The 21,865-nt window shown below is 32.3% G+C and overlaps 2 protein-coding genes and 1 pseudogene across 3 annotated transcripts; 1 reads left to right on the top strand and 2 right to left on the bottom strand.

Moving 5' to 3' along the window:
- Nucleotides 1-2,254: 2,254 nt before the first annotated feature.
- LOC122592023 lies at nt 2,255-4,169 on the top strand (annotated as a pseudogene).
- Nucleotides 4,170-7,485: 3,316 nt separating this feature from the next.
- On the bottom strand, nt 7,486-9,007 carry LOC122585161 (selenoprotein K-like). Its single transcript, XM_043757269.1, has 4 exons — nt 8,872-9,007; nt 7,988-8,091; nt 7,753-7,891; nt 7,486-7,668 (listed from the first exon to the last, which is right to left on the bottom strand). The coding sequence occupies exons 1-4, from the start codon at nt 8,888-8,890 to the stop codon at nt 7,631-7,633; spliced, it is 300 nt and encodes a 99-aa protein (XP_043613204.1). The 5' UTR covers nt 8,891-9,007; the 3' UTR covers nt 7,486-7,630.
- A 5,216-nt stretch (nt 9,008-14,223) lies between these two features.
- On the bottom strand, nt 14,224-21,253 carry LOC122597772 (nucleolar protein 14). 2 transcript variants are annotated; one of them, XM_043770343.1, is made up of 14 exons: nt 20,975-21,253; nt 20,641-20,775; nt 20,038-20,191; nt 19,620-19,699; nt 19,474-19,533; nt 19,194-19,364; nt 18,973-19,101; nt 18,213-18,863; nt 17,820-18,012; nt 17,548-17,741; nt 15,771-15,875; nt 15,531-15,670; nt 15,166-15,444; nt 14,224-14,697 (listed from the first exon to the last, which is right to left on the bottom strand). In XM_043770343.1, exons 1-14 carry the CDS (start codon nt 21,197-21,199, stop codon nt 14,430-14,432), a joined length of 2,784 nt encoding a protein of 927 aa, XP_043626278.1. In that variant the 5' UTR covers nt 21,200-21,253; the 3' UTR covers nt 14,224-14,429. The 2 variants fall into 2 exon arrangements, with proteins under 2 accessions (XP_043626278.1, XP_043626286.1); XM_043770351.1 differs by lacking the exon at nt 19,620-19,699 and having other exon boundaries at nt 20,975-21,067.
- Between the last annotated feature and the right edge of the window lie 612 nt (nt 21,254-21,865).

The raw sequence follows: 21,865 nt of genomic DNA, 5'->3' as shown, positions 1-21,865 counted from the left end.
ATAAACATACATAGTCTTCCTTGATTTTTACATGACCTCCCCTGACTTTTACATAATCCTCCTTGTTTTACCTAAAATAAGTACTGCATGCTTTACCTAACATTTCCCCATAATATATTATCACAACTAAAATTATTATCACTACTATTTCTAGTTATATACAAAGAGCACTACAGTGTGAAAGAGAGGATGACCCTGACCAACTAATAATATTTTAAGCAAAATAGGATTCCCAATATTTATTATATTTAACATATTATATTATTGCTAGTCATATTATTCTAAGTATCTCTATATATATAATTCTCTATCTCAAAGTGTATACGTGACATGGTTCTTTACTCGTCATATCATTTTTTTCTTAGGTAACGATCTTACGTCGTTAGTTTTTTAAACGTTGACACATAAACTATCACATATGCATTTAATTTTATATCATCCCTATTACAAAAGGGGATTAAAACACCTTAATGCGATACCCGAACCCACATCCATTTTTTATATATGGATAACAATCTAGCCAATCCGTCTAAATTGATGTTTGTTAATTGTTTTGTATCCCAAATATAAAAAGCTGAGAAAATCGACTTCCCAAAACGAATAAAATATACCACTCAAACAATGAAGATTCCATGTACAAACATATAAATAAAATAAATATGCATCACGTTCTCAATAACATTCATACATAAATTTGTTTATTGTTTTACCTCCATCTTATAATTTGATATATAACTTATGAGCTAGACATCTATCTGTAGTTTTCATGTCCATAATTTTTTTCATCTTTAGTTTAATTAGTGGCTCATGCCTGATCATCTTAGTTTTTTAGTTTTTTTATTTGTTTATTTTATGAATGATATGTCATTTAAATTTAAACTTAATATATGTCTCTTATAATAAAATCTATGATTTATATATACAATTCTACAAATATTAATATATAATAATAGATTTCATACCTATGTAATAAATATTTTTATACAATAAATATTCTTAGGATTATAGCTTTTACGAATATTATGTATATGTTCAATATCTTATTAAATTAAAATAATTATATTATTTTGCAAATATATATATTATGTAACCAATATATTCCTAAATACGTATTAGATAAACAAAATTCCAACGTTTTCGTTGTAAATGATAAGGTTGCAAACAACATGAAAAATTTTGTTTTCAAAAAAGTTTTGGCAAATTTATAGCTAATATTATATTATATTATATTTTTATTTAGTTTGTTTCCTTTCATTAATCTTTGCACCTTTCTATTGGTTAGACTATTTAACACTTTCAGTTTTGTTGACTAAAAGCAGGGTGGTTGAATCAGTGGTAAACACCATTATTTTTAAAGACATGGGTCATGGTTCCCATGCAAAGGTTGGGGGTCTTTTCTACCATTTAGGTGAAAAATGAAAGCAACCTCTCTACTTTAATAGTGGTAATATCTGCCTACATCTTAACCTCCCTCAAACATCGTTAAAGTATTAGGGCTCAAAATTTACGAAAAACGACACTAAACAGTTTCGTTCTTTAATTTTGTTGACGTTAGTTATATGGACATTTAGTCATCGGTATATAATAACTTTTGGATTTTGGTAATAATTCATATCACATGCATTTAAAGCGATACATTATATACATTTAAAAAAACTCATCGTCTAAATTTTATAATAAAAATACAACTTTTTATACATGAATTGTTTGTCCAACTCATGAATACGCATGGGTCTTTTAGACAACCTTTGAGTTGTTATTAGCAAAACTCAAAACTTTTTAACCCAGATTGTTTAGGCTTATTTATTCAATATATATCTTAATTACTTTCTTTTTCTTTTAATTTAGTTTCATAATTTATTTCAATGGACGATTATAAGTATGTACCCATTGATTATTATTAAAAGAGAGCAAACAAAGCAATAAAAAAGAAAAGACATTTTTTTTTTTAGTTTTGTGAAATCTTTTAAATTAAAGAACTTACCTTTTGGCAAAAAAACAAAACTTTTGTTTCTTATTTGATTCGAAAAAAAAAAAAGTCAAGTTTGGAGTTTGTTTATTATTGAATATTTAACTCATGTATCTTTCTTTATGTTAAATTATGATTTTATGTATTGAAACATTAGATTCTAAGACATGCAATACAAGTGTAAGAGTTCGAGTCTTGAATATTTGGTGAGAAGATAAAATATATAAGTAAAGTAAATAACACCAATGTCATCTTTTATATGCTTTCGGTCTCAATACAACGATAATGTATGAGGAGGTTGAGATGTAAACAAGTTATGTTGGAACTTATGTTAGGAGATATTCGAACATTATCACTTCTATCACGCATCTTCCATTTTAACAATTTTAGCAAAACATATTATGTAGAGATAAACGTGCAACGCACGAGACTAACCTAGTTATTAATAATGCTATTACATAAAGTATTATCAAAGCAGACAAAGACTTGTTTGTTATTCATAGCCCCAAGGGTTATGACTTATGAATAGCAATGGCCGAAACAATAAACACGTACAAACTAATAACTTTAAAAACAAACCAATCATCATATATATCGCCTTATTTATTTATTTTTTATCTTTTGCTAACAAAATACCTCTATGATAAAGTAATCTTTTGATTTGTATATTCAGTTTTACCAAATGATTACATGCCAATGATCAATGCATGACTTTCAGTATTACTGTGTTTTTTTTTTTTTATCAAACCGATGCTTTTGACCAACGGTTTAAAATTCAAAGAAAATTTGATACATTCGTTTAGCATCTACATATTGTATTTGATGGTGTCGGCTATACCAGGAGTTCCTTTTTCATAACAAATGTCAAGCTAATATCTAATTAGCTATAAGCATCTACTCTAAATAAGAAAGTTAATCACTAGCATCTCTTTGTTTTGAATAAAAGTGTTGATATGATGTTAAAAAGGTGAAAAAATCATGAAACTAAAGAGATGGAAGTCTATGAAGAGTTCCGAATAATGACATCCGAAGTCATTTCTAGGACTGCGTTTGGTAGTAGCTATGAAGATGGGAAGCAGATTTTCCAAAAGCTCACGGCGTTAACCCTACTAGCTGCCAAGAACTCATACAGAAATGGACGTCTCAGATCCTGGTAAATTTCTACTCTTTCGAGATTTTATGTATTGAAAGATATAACTCTTTAAATTGATATCAATGTCTCAAATTTTCACAGGAATATATTAAAAAATAAAGATGATGCAGAATCCGACAAATTAACTGCAAGCAGACATTCGTGATCTCATTATGCAGATGATAAGAAACAGAGAAACTATGATAACATTAGGAGATGATTACCTGGGACTACTTTTGAACTCAAATAGTGATATCAAGGAACATTACAAGCTCTCCATAGAGGATATTATTGATGACTGCAAAACGTTTTACTTGGCCGGCCATGGAACAACCTCCCTTTTGCTCTCGTGGGCTACTCTTCTTTTAGGAATCCACACCGAATGGCAAGAAAAAGCCCGGATCGAGGTACAAGAAGTCTTTGGTAAAGGAAATCCTTCTTCGGAAGGCATAGCAAGACTCAAGACAGTAAGAATATTGATTTATAACTCTCATCTATTTGCTCCTTATCTTTTATGCTGTTGAGAATTTCGATGTGCACTTTCTTGACTCTTCTTATTATGCAGATGGGCATGGTAATCAATGAGACATTAAGACTATACCCTCTGGGAGTTGTTATCCGAAAATTTCGACAGGAAACTAAAGTTGGAAATCTGATTATCCCTGCAAACATGAATGTGCAAATACCAGCATTAGCACTTCATCAAGACCCCCAAATATGGGGAGAAGATGCACATCTCTTCAATCCTGAAAGGTTCTCCGAAGGCATTATCAAAGCAACCAACAATAATCCAGGAGCATTCCTCTCTTTTGGTTATGGACCTCGAAACTGTGTAGGTTCCAATTTTGCTATAAATGAAGCTAAAATCGCCCTCTCGATGATCTTACAATGTTACAGATTCACTCGCTCTCCAACCTATGTCCATGCACCAGTTCTGCTTATAACACTTGGCCCAAAGTCAGGTGTTCAAATAATATACGTAAGCAAGGTCTAGGTTGCTACAACATGAGGTTCTAAAACATGAGACAAACGGGACATACATTCAAGGTTGGCTATGAAATTTGTCAAACTATTGAGAATAAATGGAGACTGCACAAAGACTTCCATCTACACAACTATTGGAGGTGCTAATTAGCATCAAATCTTTCATGTAGTTTGACAACCTGGTTTGGAAAATCAACATCGCGTATAGTATATATCCAGATAATTAAATCGTGACTTCACTATTAAATGAATAACAGAGATACTCAGATAAATGGAACAAAGACCCCAATGATCGAACATGAAAGGTACGTAGTAAGTAGCTAGTTCCGACATATATATGCATGGATGATCAAAGTTTGACAAGATTATTAAAAAAAAAACACAAATGATATTGCGATATATATATAGCCTGATGATCAGGCTTATATATGCTGGAAATCATGACATTATACCCTGGCCTCCTCATAATAATTAATAATTGGGATGCTTGATCTTGGATCAGGCTTATATATGCTGGAAATCATGACATTATACCATGAATTGCCTCCTGCGATACCATTCTATGCGGCTTTGGGTGTTTTTCTTCTTCTTTTTTTAACCTTTTCTTTTTTACTGTAATAATAATTTAGGGTCGATCGTATGGGATATATATAATTTTGGAGGGTTTTATTAGTATATTGGGCTAGGATTATGTAACATACATCCTAACCGAGTAGTATTTGTAAATCAGATGTTTTGGATTGTATCTTATCTAAATTGTTCAAATCGGAGAATTCAGCTAAGATTTTTATCTATGTATATGTGGTTGTGATTTAAAAAAACAGATGCTTTTATTACCGCGATTTCTTAACTTAGTATCATGAGGTTAAAAACTTCCGATGTTATGGGTTCTATAAGAAAATCTTTTAGCTTGATTATTGTTATTACTATATGCGATGTTCCTATTTTTATACCGGTTGGTTTAATTTCAATACCTTCCATTTTGGTTCAGCTGTTGGTTTAATTCTTTGTGGCTTGGGTTGGCACTGGAAAGGCTGAAAAGACTTACAATGGAATGGCTTGAAAAGTGAACACCACTGCAAGAAAGCTGCATTATTTGTGTTAAATGAAGGCCTACATTTCAAATTTTGTGTTGAAAATGTTACCTTGTAACCTCCATAGTCTGATATCTATTTCTATTAGTCGTATACTTTGTTATACTGTGATTTTTCTGCTTTTGTTAGTAATTAGTTTCCGTTTTTTTGAAAAGTTCAACTAATTCCAAACATTTAGCTTTCAGAACTCGAGAAGACCAGGTAATAATGTAATATGCTAACATCATATCAACTTTTGTGTTGTGAGTTGAAGTTCTATTTAATAATTCTGACCATCTGATCAATCGAGTTGAACAGGAGGATGGAAGAAAAGCTAGCTCCTTATTCACATCACAAGAGGTATTTCTCAATGCAGTTTTTGTGTAAGGTATGGAGCTTTTTGTACAGAGGTATAGTTTATAGTTATTGGCAACTTGTAAGTGAATAAGAAAGTAAATATATATTGATAATTGAGGGAAAATCTCTGAAGGGTATAGTTTATACGAGTCGATGTGTGATCTTCATGTGTGCATATATTTGGGGGGGGGGGGGGGGGGGGGGGGGGGGGGGGGGTTCACATGACCAGAGTATCCGCTTATAGAGATGCATTGAAAAGCTTCATATAAAATTATCAAGAAGGAATACAAGTCATGGAGAAAAAGGATGACTCTAAACCCCTTCAACAAAATGATGACCCAAAAAAGTCCATTAGATCAACTCTATGTACCCCAGATGTATATTTCGCTTTTTTCTTATTATAAAATTGATCAGTTTATGAGTGTTGAACCATTTTATTATGATATTAGATTGTTAATTTCTAACCATCCTAAGATGTTTTGTTAATGAGAGATGAAATTTTTTTTTATCATACATTGAAACACCGAGTCACTTCATAACTTTTGTTTAGCATGTAAAATTCAAGTTTTTGGTTTTAATATAATACACCCAATTCAGCACCTCTTATTTCTGCTGACTGTGTTCAGGTGTCTGTAACAAAGGAAGAAAAGAAGTAACTCAACACAAACCTTGGATATTCGTATCTGAGATTGATCCTATTATAAATTAAATACTCATCTTTGTATGCCCAGACATGTACTTAAAATGTACGTACAAACTAGCCAATGAATTGAATAGTAGACCAAGCCATTGGACATGTTGAACATTGTACCTCTTGACAAAAAAGAAATATGATTCAAGTGGTGTAGTAATTATCGATAGATATACAACACAATACATCATGGTAAGGACACTGATAAACTAACAGAAAGCCAATAACGTTATAAATTATCGCTGTCACGAAAACTCACGTGCTATGAACTGGAGCCGTTGAAACGCGTAGGTACTAGACTAGTAATAATATATGGAAATATCAATAGAAGTTAGACTAATCAATACAAGTTACATAATATCAATTAAAAACGGAAATAAACAAATACTCCATCCGTTTCACTAAACTTGTCCACTTATAAAATTTCAAGGTCAAACTTTCAATATATATTTCAAAGTTATACCAATAAAACATACCTCTAAAACACAATTAGTTCATATAATTTTCATCAAATATTATATAATACAAACAAACATATTTATGGCCAAAGTTCGTAAAGTTTGACTTTGAAAATTTGAAAGTGGACAAGTTTAGTGGGACAGAGGAAGTACATCATCTACATATACAACCGATCTTAAAATCTTGGAAAAACTAAACTAAACAAGAACATCTTAACTTACCCAGTCATCCATTTCAAAGAAGATGAAAATGGGGAAGAAGAAACTTTAACCGTTCTACCCTGCTAGTAGCATTCAAAATCGTGTACAATATAAGCCTAAAATGAAGGGGTTCTAGGGTTGATTGTACGATTTAGCAATGTTTTGTGGTCGCAAACAGCCTAATTGGAACACTCTGACAAGTACATCTTTTTAATGATAACAATAAACACTATCAAATCGGTGCGATCTGTCCAGTCAAGTCTTGCTTCCGCCATAGGTTGCAAGTAAAGAGGCAGTCACTTCTTTCCCCTAGATGGCGGGATTAAGAGACAGAGGGAGAAGTAATCGACCTACAGTCCTACGCTACTACATGTCGTTAAGCCTTTGTCATACATGAGTCAACAAAGAAAACTTTGGCATTTTGAATACAATTAAACAAGTTTCAACTTGTTTGATCCATGTCGTTAATCTAAATTAGGTTAACCAGTTTCAACTTATATTAGGAATAGAGCACAAACCAAATCAAACAATTTACACATTTTGGGTTGAAACAAGGCACAAGTCACATCTAGGTATAACGTACATAATAGATTGATATGATACTACTACAAAGACAACCATTGAAAGGACTAGATGATATTATACAGGCATAAAGGACAAAGATGTTATTTGAACAGAGTAAATGACTATGAAAAAGTTATAAGAATGGAAGTGTGTACATGAGCATTATAAAAGATGGCATACAAATTAGTATCAGCTATGATATTAACCTCCACAGCAAGATCCACAAGCTGGAAGAGAGCCTGGAGAAAAGAGCAAATTGCATTATTATCATTAATATTTTTTTAAAAAAGGACTGTATAGAATGAAATATATATGCGACTTACTGTGGTCAATGCCTCTAACGTTGTCTAACCCACGTGGGGGTCCACGTGGCCCACCACCATACGGGCCACCTCCAGGACCCCCGCCACCCCATTTGCTGCTGCTACCTGAGCTTTTCTTATAACCATCAGACTTCTCCATCTACAAATGTAAAGATAACAAACTTTGTATTAATAATTAAATTCGACAATAGTGACCATGTTAATTAGAAGTAAAAGGTTAGAAGTGAATATATACCGAAAACATAGTCATGAAGAACACACGGAAGAAATTAACGATGGACCAAAAGAAATCAGTGAGCGTTCTGAGTCGCCATATGGTTCGCTTGGATTTCACAACACCTGCGGACAATGGGCCAGGCAATCAGACATCACCATAACTTCAGCCATACACATTTGCAAATTGAAACTATACAGATGACAACGGATAAACGATAACAAACACTTTCTGAATAACTATACACCAAATAAGACCAACAAGGAGTTAGCCTAGTAGTAAGGAAAACACTTGATGACCTTAAGGTCTCAGGTTCGATCCCCGCTTGGCACAAAAAATAATTCCTCGTTACCAATGAAGCCTAGACCCACAGACGAAGTTTAAATACGCGGATCCGATCGGGATGCCAAAATCATGTGGGGATTAGAATGGAGGTATTGTACCGGCGTCATATGGATCATACGGGGTGAGTCGAAGGGTATCCAATTGTGATACCGGGGCTAGGGTTCCCTCCATTAGCTTTTTGTAAATAGGATGAATAAGATCTTTTGTAAGGGCAGATTTCAGCTATTCTACCTATCTCAATCATTCAAAAATCAGTCCATCACAAGTTCACAACTAGTCCAACTTTACTTTTTTTTTTTTCCTTTATAATTAACATATATACAGGGAGAAATAATAATAATAATAAGCAAGAACTTTATGATCACAATAAATACACCATATATTTCTATATATAAAATTTTCTACATCTACATATATATTAATATATATGCACAAACATTAAAGTAATTACATACAGTAATTTATTATGAATAAGACAACCCCCAATTCTTATATTTATTAAATAAATATAAATACAACGAAATTGGTTATCAAAAGATATAATTGAAATAGAGAGATACCTCGTTCGACGTATGCCATGGAGGAACACGTTCGTTGACTTCCAGAGTCTTCTCGCTCGCGCTTAAGATCGGCGAATTTTGGTTGGAAAACTCGATTTTATATGAGACTTTGAGTGGGGTGTTACACGTGGAAAATTGTTATTGGTTTAACTGACGTAAATTTAAGGGGTATCGGGGGGTTTGCTTACTTTGTTGCTTTTTTAAACTTTTTTTTTTCTTTGGCCAACGGGAAATTATTTTTAGAAAATGCTACTCTTTTTATTAAAATTTTACTTAAAAGTTTATGTTAAATGTATGTTACACTATGTTCATGAGATTAATTTATAAGGGAAAAAAAAATAGGCAAATAAGTTTGTTTCCTTTAATATCATCTTAAATATGAGATTGAAAATTTTTAAAACAAAAATAAATAAATTATCTCTTTAAATCATATTATTTCACTTCATTTTTATTTTAAAAATAAACTCAAGAACATAATTAATTTTATAATTCATTATATTTCTTTCTTTTCTTTTCTTAAAAAAACTTAAGAACATAGTATAATCATAACTTTAAGAATCCGTTTAACAAAACTCATTATATTATATATAACAAGACACTAAAAAACCTTAACATCAAGAGCTTTACAATAAAACACTGAAAAATAAAAGTAACTAAAACCCAAGTTATAACAACCAGAAAGGACGTTAAAAGACATCCAATCCTCCCAAGACACACTATTACGATTTTTGAACAACCAACCAAAAAAAGTTTATTTATACTACTAAGATGCTAGAAAAAGCATGGACCAAAAGTTATACATTGCCGCACCAAAAAAATAATAAGAGACATATCTGTACTTACAAGATGTAAAACAAAAAAATATATAGAAAAGAGGATTTGATGATACCTAAAAATAAAAGGATAAAGAGGTTAGGGTTTTGAATTGAACCAATCTTTCCCAGAAGATTGGTTACAAACTAACGTAAATGAAATGTGTATTATTCATGTGTTTCAAGTTCGTTCATGTAGATGTTACTGCCGCCTATAATGTTAGGCTTGTGGTAGTTTTAAAGTTTTGTTGGCACCGCTAGTCTCTAGAATACAAGATTTGTCATGCTGTTGTGAGCCGTCACACATGCTGATAGAATCGAGAGCCCACCCTGATGAAATTGAGAGCCCACGATTAGGTGACCATGGATGGTTTGGTCAATTAATTATATGATTGTAAAAAATTCTTTAAGTTGATAACTAAAAATAAATATAAGTTAAGTATTTAGGGCTAAAAAGTGTAAATTATTGATGGAAAACAAAAAAGTGTAAATTAATGAAATTTTTTCTACAAATTAATATAAATATTAATATAATAATATATTTGGATAATGATTATTAAGATTTATAATTTATAGTTAATCTAAATGATGATATAACTTAAGTGATACAATAAAAGCTTTTTCTTTTCTTTTATTAACCGATTTATTGTAACAACACGACTCAATTTAATAGAAAAATAAGGATATTTTGGTTTTTTTTTTAACAACAGACTAATACTCCACATATTAGTCTACAACAGACTAATACTCCACAAACTTCTGCACAAACCCATTTTGACTCAAAAATTTATTTCCACATATTAACAACTAGTAAAACTAATCACAAACACTAAACATTTTTGCTGAACTTCCAAAAATTTTCTTAATGACATTTTAAAACATTTCTACTCAAATCCAAACTTCCCACTACCAATCACTGATACAAATAGGACATAATCTCTTCACTAAACATTTTTAAAAAAAGTTTCAAAAGTTCAAGAGCAAGTTTACCACGAAATGGGTCATTTTACCCAAGTTGACACATTACAAAAGACGACTTTCAAAATTGGAAATTTCGGCATGACCCATTCGTAAAATCATAATTGTTAATATGTGGAAATGAATTTTTGGGTCAAAATGGGTTTGTGCAGAAGTTTGTGTAATATTAGTCTGTTGTAGACTAATATGTGGAGTATTAGTCTATTGTTAAAAAAAACAAAATATCCTTATTTTTCTATTAAATTGAGTCGTGTTGTTACAAGTGGTATCAGAGCCAGGTTTCGATCCTAGGACCTGTGTCTACAACAGACTAATACTCCACAAACCCATTTTGACCCAAAATTTCATTTCCACATATTAACAACTAGTAAAACTAATTACAAACACTAAACATTTTTGTTGAACTTCCAAAAACTTTCTTAATGACATTTTAAAACATTTCTACTCAAATCCAAACTTCCCACTACCAATCACTAATACAAATAGGACATAATCTCTTCACTAAACATTTTAAAAAAAAGTTTCAAAAGTTCAAGAACAAGTTTACCACAAAACGGGTCATTTTACCCAAGTTGACACATTACAAAAGACGACTTTCAAAATTGGAAATTTCGGCATGACCCATTCGTAAAATCATTATCCAAACTTGTTATGGATTATGAGTTTCTCCAAAACACTTTTAAACAAAATCAATACATTACAACTACAAAACGACCCATTGAAAATACCCAAAACTCGAGTCTAACACTAGATATCATAATAATTTTCCAAAAAGACATAACAAGAGTACAATGAGCCGATAGTTCGAAGGGGTTACCATGGGTCCTATTACCAATACCATTATCCGCATTTAACCAAAGCAACCTATATCCATTAAGCATCTTTAACTTCAATCCTTACATTACTTAACTTTCTTCCGCATCCGGGACAACCTATAAAAAGGGTAAACAACTAAAAGAATAAGCTAAACGCTTAGTGAATGCATACACATATAATCATAAACAAGTTACCATACAAAAGTGCATCAATTATATCCTATCAATTGATAGGCATCTCATCCATATCATTCATAATACTAGTAGGACTTTACCCACCTACTAGTCGTAATCAACAATTTGGCTAGTAAAAATTTACCCACCTACTAGCTCTCATAAACAATTTGGTTAGTAGGAATTTACCCACCTACTAGCTCACAAAATCAATTTGGCTAGTAGGAATTTACCCACCTACTAGCTCACACAATCATTTTCAACATGGCCATGGACAATATGGCTAGTACAAATTTACCCATCTACTAGCTCTTGCAAACAAATTGACTAGTAGGAATTTACCCACCTACTAGTTCTATTTAACAACTATCAAATGGGTCATAGGAATTTACCCACCTATGACCTCTAATAACAAGAACGTGATTATATGCATATACACTCACCTTATTTGCGACTACAATTGCAAGATGACCATAAAACAACGTATTTGCAATCAACATATCAATTCACATTAAAAACACACATATGGTCATTCATCACGTATAAGGTCACCTAGCCATAATCACTAGCATTCCAACACCCAACCCATCATTTACACTCTTATATTAATCTTGGGTTAGTTCACATAACATGTATCTCTTATATCATTTTCATATGGCCAACTCACTTTCATACAAAAAGTACCATTTTCATCATTTGACCAAGCTGCCTTCAAACGAGTGTAACTCAAGTTCTACTTACTCTTTTAACATGATTCCAGTGGCCAAATTTACATGACACATATACCTACCTTTTATCTTTAGTGACCAATACGTGAATTGTCCTTCAAAGGTGACTTCTGGTCGTTTTAAAAACAAAAACTGCTGCTGTTAAACAGTTTTGACGTTACTGACTTCAAATGCCCATAACTTGAGTTCTACACAATATTTTGACCTCATTCTAGTGGCCACTTCTACTTAACACATTTATGTACATTTTCTTTTTAGGACTCAACAAGGGAAAACTCTGTCATGAGGGTGTTTAACTCGTTTCAAACTCAGGGACAGAACCTGTCTAACTTTGTTATCACTAATACTCATCAAAATCTAACATGCACCCTACTAAAAAAAAGCCCTAAATTGATTAGATTGCAATAACCCTAACTTGTATTATATAAATTAACTCATATATATGAAAACCCCCAAATTTCCCAATTTATATACTCAAGAACCCTAATAAAAATATAATACAAGAATTAAAAACAATACCTCAATTTGCAATTATAGATGGTGATTTCTAATTCATGCAAGCCAATTAACCTTTCTTCTTAATTCCCTTTATAATTTTCGGATTTAACCTCCCTCTTAATCTCAAGAATCAAGTAGAAGATGATGACTATTATTATTATTGTCATTTCTTGGGGAATTATTTGATTTAAATGAGAATTATTATACAATGACATAGAAGAAGATTAGAAGAAGAAATTGGAAGAATGATGAAGAAGAAGTTGTTTAAAGGAAGAGAATGATTCACAAGGTGAAGATAGCTAGACATCCTTTCCACATGCCACGTCCCATAATATTTTTGGTGGGTAAAATACCCGCTATCCACTAAAGTTCCAACTAAATTAAACCCGCATCTAAAAATGAAATACCTGGAAATTATTTTAATGTTAAAACTATAATAAAGGTTTATTTTCTTTACTTTAAAATTTCGGGATGTTACATTTATGTATCGGATTTCATTCGCCGCATGGTTGGGAACTGATGATTGGCTTTGTCTACACGGATTTTGGATTTGTTCATAATGATCAAATTATATCTGGCCTTATTTCAACTTTTCCAGTCATTTCAGATACAATTTTAAAATATTGGATTTTTCGTTATTTAAATCGCGTATCTCCGTCACTTGTGATTTATCATTCAATGAATGACGGAAAATTTATCTACTTAATCCAATTATAATGTTTCTTACTTTGCAGTTGTACATAAGCAAAGCATTGAAAATGGCTTTCTATTTCTACCCAGCCCGGAGATTCATCCTTCCTATATTCCTATATATATATATATTAATTTAATCGAGTCAAAACAAATTATTCTAGTAAATAACAGAATCATGGATAGGAAACTCCATTAGTGACCTACCCAAATTTATTGTATAAATATATGTTCGGGATCAATGGTTGGATTATGCAAACTAGAAATACTTTTTCTTGGATAAAGGAACAAATTACTCGATCTATTTCCATGTCGCTCATGATATATATCATCACTCGTACATCCATTTCAAATGCATATCCCATTTTTGCACAACAGGGTTATGAAAATCCACAATAAGCGATTGGACGTATTGTATGCACCAATTGCCATTTAGCTAACAAACTGGTGGATATTGAGGTTCCGCAAGCGGTACTTCCCGATACTGTATTTGAAGCAGTTTTTCGAATTCCTTATGATATGCGAGAGTTAATTTGATGAAATTGAGCGTTTTGATTGGTTAATAAGTTATTAGCTCAACTGTCTTTTAATATATATTAAGATAAGTTTAAGATGCATGTTACAACTTGTATTAATATGGGGGTAGTCGGGTGATACTTGTGTAAAGTTCGGTTATTATAATGGTTATAAAATGACATCCCTAAACGGGTCAAATAGTCAAAATAATCATTTTGGTGATATACGGCTAAAATTCATCCCAAATTTCATCTATGTTTGTGTATAAGCACTAGAGTTCCCAAAATCCATCAAGGTAACTTCTAGAATACATTGCCCAAGATACAGCTAAATTGTAAACATTTGTTCTACTTCCTCCGTTTCTTGCCCCCTTTGCCAAGTTGTCCAGATTTGAACGCATGCTCTTGTTCCTGAAGAAAAGCTCTCACTCTACCGTACTCCTCCACCTTTTCTTTATCTAAGCGTGCCTTATCTTTAGCCTTTGCTTCCGCTAAGAAATAGTTATCCTTTCGCAGCTCACGAGCTGCTCCTTTAGCTTCGCGCTTTACAAGTCTCTGTAACTTTCTCTCCTCGGCTCGTTGACGATCAGGATCGTAGTCTCTACTACTCACAAAGCTGCCAAATATAATCAACAAACAAGAAACTTAATCAGTCATTTAAGCAGGCAATTCTTGACTGAAAAGTAGTTCCAGTCAACTAAAAGTTAGATAGGGCCAATTTCGGCCCATTACTGAATGAATTGCTTACTTTAGTTCAAGTTTTCTCTACCAGGTCAAACAATAAAATTTTAATTTTTAAATAAGAAGATTCGGGTCAAAGAGGTTGGATGGTCAAACGGGCCAAATTTGCACAAATTGTAGACGCGTAGACACATTTTGACTCTGGCTTAGTCACATAGACACATTTTGACTTAACCTGAAATGTTAGCCAGTTTGACCCGTTACCCAACCTGCCCTAGTTACCCACTTTGCCACACCTCTAGAAAAAAAATGAAACGGAAAGTAGAAAAGAGAAACAATAAAAGGGCTAAAGAACATGTCTGGTGGTTGCCATGGAAAGTAATCAAAATTCAGAAAGAATTACTTTTCTTCAAACTTCGGATTAAGTAACTTAATCGGAACTGGTTTTTGCTTCCTCATTTGCAATGGTCGACGCAACATGTGGTGCTCATCAGCTTTCTTCTCTATCAGCTGAATAGTAGCTTTCATTTTGTCTTGTAAAACAACATGCATGTGATCTTGTCCTGCTAGTTGCACTAGTAATTTGGAACTTGGCAAGAATATTTCAGGAAATGATTTAAACTCTTCATAAATGTTAGCATATCCTTGTAGAGTATCAACTACTACTGCAAGCATGCTCGCTCTGTATAAAACCACAGTTATTCAAGATTAAATAAAAAAAACAAGAATTCAATAATATGAATATGGCATGTCAAAGCAACTACAAACTTGAAATTCTCAGAGGTGAAATAAGGGGAGTCATCTGGCGAGTCCATCAGCATAAGAAAGTCCAGGGGCTTTATCTCATCCACAGTCCCACGTATACATAGAAGAGGCTTTAGGGATCTCAATTCCATTAGGTTATACAACTGCAACAAGATTCACTTGTAAGTGTTCAAGAACACAGAATCTTCTTTCACCAATATATTGGGATCTTTATTTCAAACTCCTAAAACTGTAGAAATTTACCTCAGAGTCATGAGATGGTTCAGGCTTTTTATTCAAAGCTGCCACTAACAAGGTCTGTAAAAACACTAATGCCTCCGGGCAGAACTTTTTTGACTGCTTGCAGACCTACATGGTAAGACCATAATCATTTACAATGAAAAAGGGATCTCTTGGTTGTGAACAATACATATCAATTTGCAGTGTGCCCTTGTAAAGGTATACTTGGAAGTACAAAAAAACACTATATATGAAGACATTGTACTTTTTTAGCTATATATATATATATATATATATTATATTATATATATAGGGGTATGATATAACGAGTCCACCTAAAAAAGGTCGATTGATTTTCATAACTTACACACCACCATCATCATCTACTACGATATACAAGACTTTTTTGTAAAAACACTAAGACTTTCCGGCGGCGGGCCCACTGGAAAATCATGTGTAAGTTACTTACACATGATTTTAGATATATATATATATATAGTAAAAAGATAAAATGAGAACCAATAAAATGTCGAGAACTGTGAGAACCTTTTTAGATAAGGATAATTTTGTACTTTAATAATTATATGACAATTAATACTAATTTAATTTCTTGAACCCCTTAAATATCTCCATAAGTTATGCTTCCCTATTTTTAAGATAACAAGATTAATCAATTTTTTCCCACGTTTGTTTTGTTCTGCACTCTTGAAAACTTTTTTTTTTAACCTGATAAAAAAAGTTCAAAAGATTTAACTTGATTAAAATGTAATATCTATAGCAAGAAAAACAATTTTTACGTGTTCTCTTTATAAATGGTTTCCTAATATTGTACTACTAATGAATAACATGCTAAAAATAAATTACAATTTGACACTTTATGTCTCATCGTTTAATAAAATCTTAACAATTATATAATATAAAGTTTTAAACGTAAATCACATTAATAATTTATTAAAAAGTGTATTACAATTTATTTACATATTAAGCCATATTTTATAAAATTATTTACGCGTGAACATTATCATACACAAATGTAAATAAAAGTTGTTTACATGTGATCATCATCGTACACATATATAAATAAAAGTATACATGTAAACATCATCGTACACATGTGTTAATTAAAGTTGTCTACATGCGAACACAATTCATATATGATTTTTTTTTAAATACACTAGCAAACTTTGTAAAAAAAAATAAATTGTACGTATACATGTGTGAACATGTTCATGTACATGTGTACTAACCAAAAATTTATAGTTTCTAAAAATGAATTATTTTTGTGATTTATATGTTCAAAAGTTAAATATAACAACCTATTCATAAATCCTATATTATTATTAATTAATTTAATAAAGTTATGTTAGCGAATATTAAAATAAAATAAAAAAATTTATACGTAACGATGGATAAGAGTCTTCATCTTGACAATTATTAAATAATTTTGAAATCAAATAACTCCTTATACTAAATGTGGGTGCCGAATTTTTTGGAGATTTGTTTTGGAAGAGACGGTTTGTTTATTTTTTTATTTTATTATTAATTTATAATTCCATGTTTACCCTTTTATATTTAATAATTATTTATTTATTATTTTAAATGCATATTAATTCCTAGCCATTGATTAATCTCATCTAATGGTTTAAAATAGTTCTCGCAGTTCTCGACAAATATTTAGTTCTCGTAATAACCTAACTATATATATATATGTGTGTGTGTGTATATATATGTATAAAAAAACATATAATGAAGTGTAAGAGACCCCTTAAACAAATGGAAGAGTGGATTAAACTGAACTTACAGAAAGAACCATGGAGCACAAGAAGGAGCCAATCGCCACATCACGGCCAGATATAATTGGACAGCGCATCAAATACTCACACATCAATAATATTGCAGGGGTCATAACAGCATGACGAAAATCTGAGCAAGGAAATATCATGGACCACAGCCTCAAAAGAAACAATGTCTTCATAGTAGGCCAACAGCTTTTCTCTGCAACAAAAGTCAGATTTGGCTTGTTTAATATAACTGTAAAAATCCAAAACGAAAGGGATGGCAATAAAATAAAACCTGAAATCTTGACATCCTCTGCAAATAGTGTCCGAGTTCGAAGCAATCGTTGGCGAGCACATATGGCAGCAAAGTATGGGATTTCAATACTCATTTCCATCAGCGGCTTTACTAGTAAATTTAACAACCTAAAATTCAATGGCTTTTTGTTTGCTGAAACAGAAAAATACTGCAGCAATAGGCCATAGAATACCTGAGACAGAAAGGTAAAATGAACAATCTCACTAATGGTAACTGATTATAAATTATAAAGAGTAGATTGAAGTATGATAAAGCATGCAGCTACAAGAAACCAAGTTATGGATGATCTTCTAGCAATTATACACCAGAAATTGAGTAAAATTAGAATGAAAATTATATGATAAATATATATAACCTAAATATTAACCATACTTGGATTTTCTTTCGATTTTCTGCAGCAATTTTAATTGCATTGAATGCACGAATTCGCCTGATTGCTTCAATGATTTCATCGTCAGAACGATTATCTAACAGCAATGACAAGTCATCCATGGTTTTTGGAGCTTCAATTGTATATGGAAGCTCCCCTTGTAGAGTTTCAGGAACTTTGACAGATGCATCCTTCTTCTCAGAATCTTTATTAGTTCGTATAACCTTTTTATGATCCTTTGGTTTTACCTCATCATCCTCTCCTGCTTTCTCCTCCAAGTCTGTGTCATCATCTTCATCATCATCATCATCACTTTGTTCCCAGTCTTTGAGAGATCGTGGCACTTCACTTGCCAAGTCATCTTTCTCTGCTTCATCATCTTCTCCCTCTCCATCCTCCTCCTCCTCCTCATCACCGTCATCGTCATCATCACTGCTGTCCTCGCTTGAAACATCGACTTCATTTTCTTTTCTCAACATCTGTTGGATCCAAGCCAATTTGGTTTTTGGTTCCTCATCAGCAAAAGAATCTCCAAGATCATCCCCAGAAATAGACGTTTTAAGTTTCTTGGAGGCTGTCTTTTCCTGATCATCATCATCATTATCTTCATCACTTGTATCATCAGCAGCATGCATCCGTTTTTGCCTCTCTTCCTAAATGACAAGCAATTGTAACATGTTAAAAAAGTTAGATGGAAATGAAAGAACATTATAACATAAGTCCTGCAATGACTGTCATATTGTCCATTACTGCATTTCATACCTCCAATTCTTCTAGCTGCTCTTTTTCATCTTGTGCAAGTTCTTCGGGTGTTTTTGTCCTATTTGATGGACGAGCACGAATATCCAGCACCATTTCATTCAGTAATTTATCATAAGTATCAGCTTTCTCCTGCAATTGATTGATTTGAAAATAATACATGAAAACAAAGACCAAAAATTGATTTAAAAGTTCATATATCTCTTTGATGACATAAATCATACCTGATCAGGTTCATATTTACTGAAACTAACTTCTTTTGTGCTGTTGCTTGCAAAATCTTTAACGACATTTATTTGATTAGGTTGTGCCAAAGAGGACTGCAAAGATGTAAACTGCTCATCCAACTTTTTGATCAAGAGATCATTTTCTTCCTTGTCTCTTGCTTTCTCTGCCTAGAATCATATCAGCAATGGAAGGATAGAATCATGTTATGCGCAAAAGTTAGTAAAAACCATCAAGGAATGCTCCAAATAAAAACATAATAGTAGCTATATACCCCACCTTAAAAAATTTGCTCTTGGTTATTATCTCGCCATACACCTCCTTGCTAGTCTTTTGCCTCTGAAATCAAAAAAACGCCACATTAAACAAAAGATATGAGTAGATAGGACACACCAGCATTCATATAATCCAACAGCTACACCCACATTTTCTTCTCCTCCGCCTCCACTTTCATGAGAGCCAGGGGTACCCTCGGCACTAAGCTGTTTTAAAATGAAAGATTTCTCTGTAAAAAAACGAAAACAATTTTTTAAAAAAAAACAAAAAATAAAGGGTATATATAATAATGTGACTTAAAGCATAAGATATGCCTTCAACCACTTTTGTGAAAATAACTGCACTCTAATAGAAAAAAGGCAGCAGCCTTAATCTATCAGATAGTCATTATTTATCATATTAAACCAATGAGCTTCATTGATAACCCACCATTTCACCATCTAAACTATAAAATTGTGTAGCTTTAAGTACTATATATCTTCTGTTGCAATTTGCAATTGCGTTGTCAATTGTCATTTATCATAAGAAGCTTCAGATAAAGCTTTAGGTAAACAAATGCGAACTTACTTTCAGCCTCTGTTGCTTCCCCATCTTCCTCATCATCAAATGGCACCACTTCTTCAAAATCATCTCTTTCAGGATACAAACCGCCATCTTGCATCCCATACTCATCTTCTTCCCCATCGGATAGATTATATTTGTTTTTCTTGCCAAGTCTCCCCTATTAAAAGTACAATAAAAAAGATCAAGAAAATCGAAAGTATTGATTGCCCAGCTTAAAAAACATGCATTGTATATACAGAGTTTAAAAAGGATACAACAAACTTAGAGCTTCAATCATAAAAAGAAAAACTCTTTAATAGTTAAAAGCGGTGATGAACTTATCTTTCTTTATCTCCTCAAACCTCAAGCAACACGATCAAATTGATTCAACAATAATAACATACCGAAAACCGTTTTTATCCATATTTTACCATAATATTAGTTACTCATAGCTACCTATTCCATAGATAAATAAAGCTTACTAATTTCCGACAGCTAAGACGTTGCATAACTCATAATCCTATTTAAACCGTTACAAGTAGTAAATACATCTTAGTTGTGCAATTCATCCTATAACAAAACAGCAAAAAACACAAATTCAAACTTTTATACTAGAAACTAAATTACCCGCATTTCTCGTTGTGATCTGAGAATGGCCTTATCAAACTCACCAAGCTCCTCATTTCCCTCTCCAATTCTCTTATCCACAAAAACCGACGATTTCCCACTTCTCTCATAATCTTTCAACAATGTCTTCTTCCTCTGCAAATTTCACAAAACAAATCAACACCCACATTCCAAAATACCCAATATATACATATACTGATATACATACATACATATATATATATATAATATAATCTATGATAATGGGCAATCTAAAAATACAATCTTTAAACAACCCAACAATTCCAAATGAGCAAATTACATACAAACAACCTATATCTATCAAATCACACACCTTTTCGATAGCGAGTGACCGAGCAAGCCCAATTCGGCGTTCTTCTCCCTTTCGTTTCTTTCCGAGGATATCGAATTTACGCCGAGACCAAATAGTTTCAAAAGGGTTATCTTTTGCAACTGGAGCTTTGACTTTCATAGCTATGGCGTTTGGATTGATCTTTTTCTTGTTTTTCTTTTTCTTGTCATTATTATTGCTTCCAGTAGCTTTTACTACTTTCACCATTTTTGAAGCAGCAGCAGCAGAAAGCTTTAGAATTTGCAGGGTTTATAGACAGAATTGAATGATGTGCTGAAACAAGAAAGAGAGGGGTTTTAGGGTATTGAAATTAGAAACATAATTTTATGTATTGGGCTGGTTTATATGGGCTTGTAATATGGGCGATGTTTTGTAAGGTTGTGGGCTGAATTAAGTAAGGTTTATTGGGTTCATGGTTTTAGCCTTTTTTTTCTTTTATTAGAATTATACAACTTATTTATTTATTTATTTACTTTTCTTTTTGGGCTGAGGCAAGTATATATCTTATTTTTTGTTTTTTTTTTTTCAAATAGGACAGTACCTCTTATTTATCGGTCGTTAATTATATTATTATTTTCTGCCATGTTCGTTCATGTATATTTTCCAAGGATTGGAAACTAGTGTATATTTATTATCACTAGATTTTAGACCTAGACAGATTTTAGACCTAGAACTGTGTTCAACACTGTACACGAGACTTACGATATTATTAATATTAGACATTATTACTTGTAACTCATAAAAACTTATAAGTTCAGAGTTAAAGAGATAAGTGGATACCAAATGTTCAATTCAGATGTCAAAAATGTTAAGCTAGTAGAAGGAAAATAAATGTAATAAAAGAACATTGGAAGCATATACCATGCTTCATCA

This window comes from Erigeron canadensis, chromosome 1 (genome assembly GCF_010389155.1).
Source record: "Erigeron canadensis isolate Cc75 chromosome 1, C_canadensis_v1, whole genome shotgun sequence".
NCBI lineage: Eukaryota > Viridiplantae > Streptophyta > Magnoliopsida > Asterales > Asteraceae > Erigeron > Erigeron canadensis.
The sequence above is the reverse complement of the archived record's forward strand: the minus strand, read 5'-3'. Positions and strand labels throughout refer to the sequence as shown.

Excerpts from the sequence above, each read along its gene's own strand:
- LOC122585161 (XM_043757269.1), bottom strand. Across the intron at positions 7,892-7,987 it reads TCTTCATGACTATGTTTTCG|ATGGAGAAGTCTGATGGTTA; the intron begins GTATATATTCAC and ends TTACATTTGTAG. Across the intron at positions 7,669-7,752 it reads CGTTAGAGGCATTGACCACA|GCTCTCTTCCAGCTTGTGGA; the intron begins GTAAGTCGCATA and ends TCTTTTCTCCAG.
- LOC122597772 (XM_043770343.1), bottom strand. The coding sequence starts at position 21,199 with ATGGTGAAAGTAGTAAAAGCTACTGGAAGCAATAATAATGACAAGAAA. Across the intron at positions 19,102-19,193 it reads GTAAATATGAACCTGATCAG|GAGAAAGCTGATACTTATGA; the intron begins GTATGATTTATG and ends AATCAATTGCAG. Across the intron at positions 15,876-17,547 it reads TGTGCTCCATGGTTCTTTCT|GTCTGCAAGCAGTCAAAAAA; the intron begins GTAAGTTCAGTT and ends CTTACCATGTAG.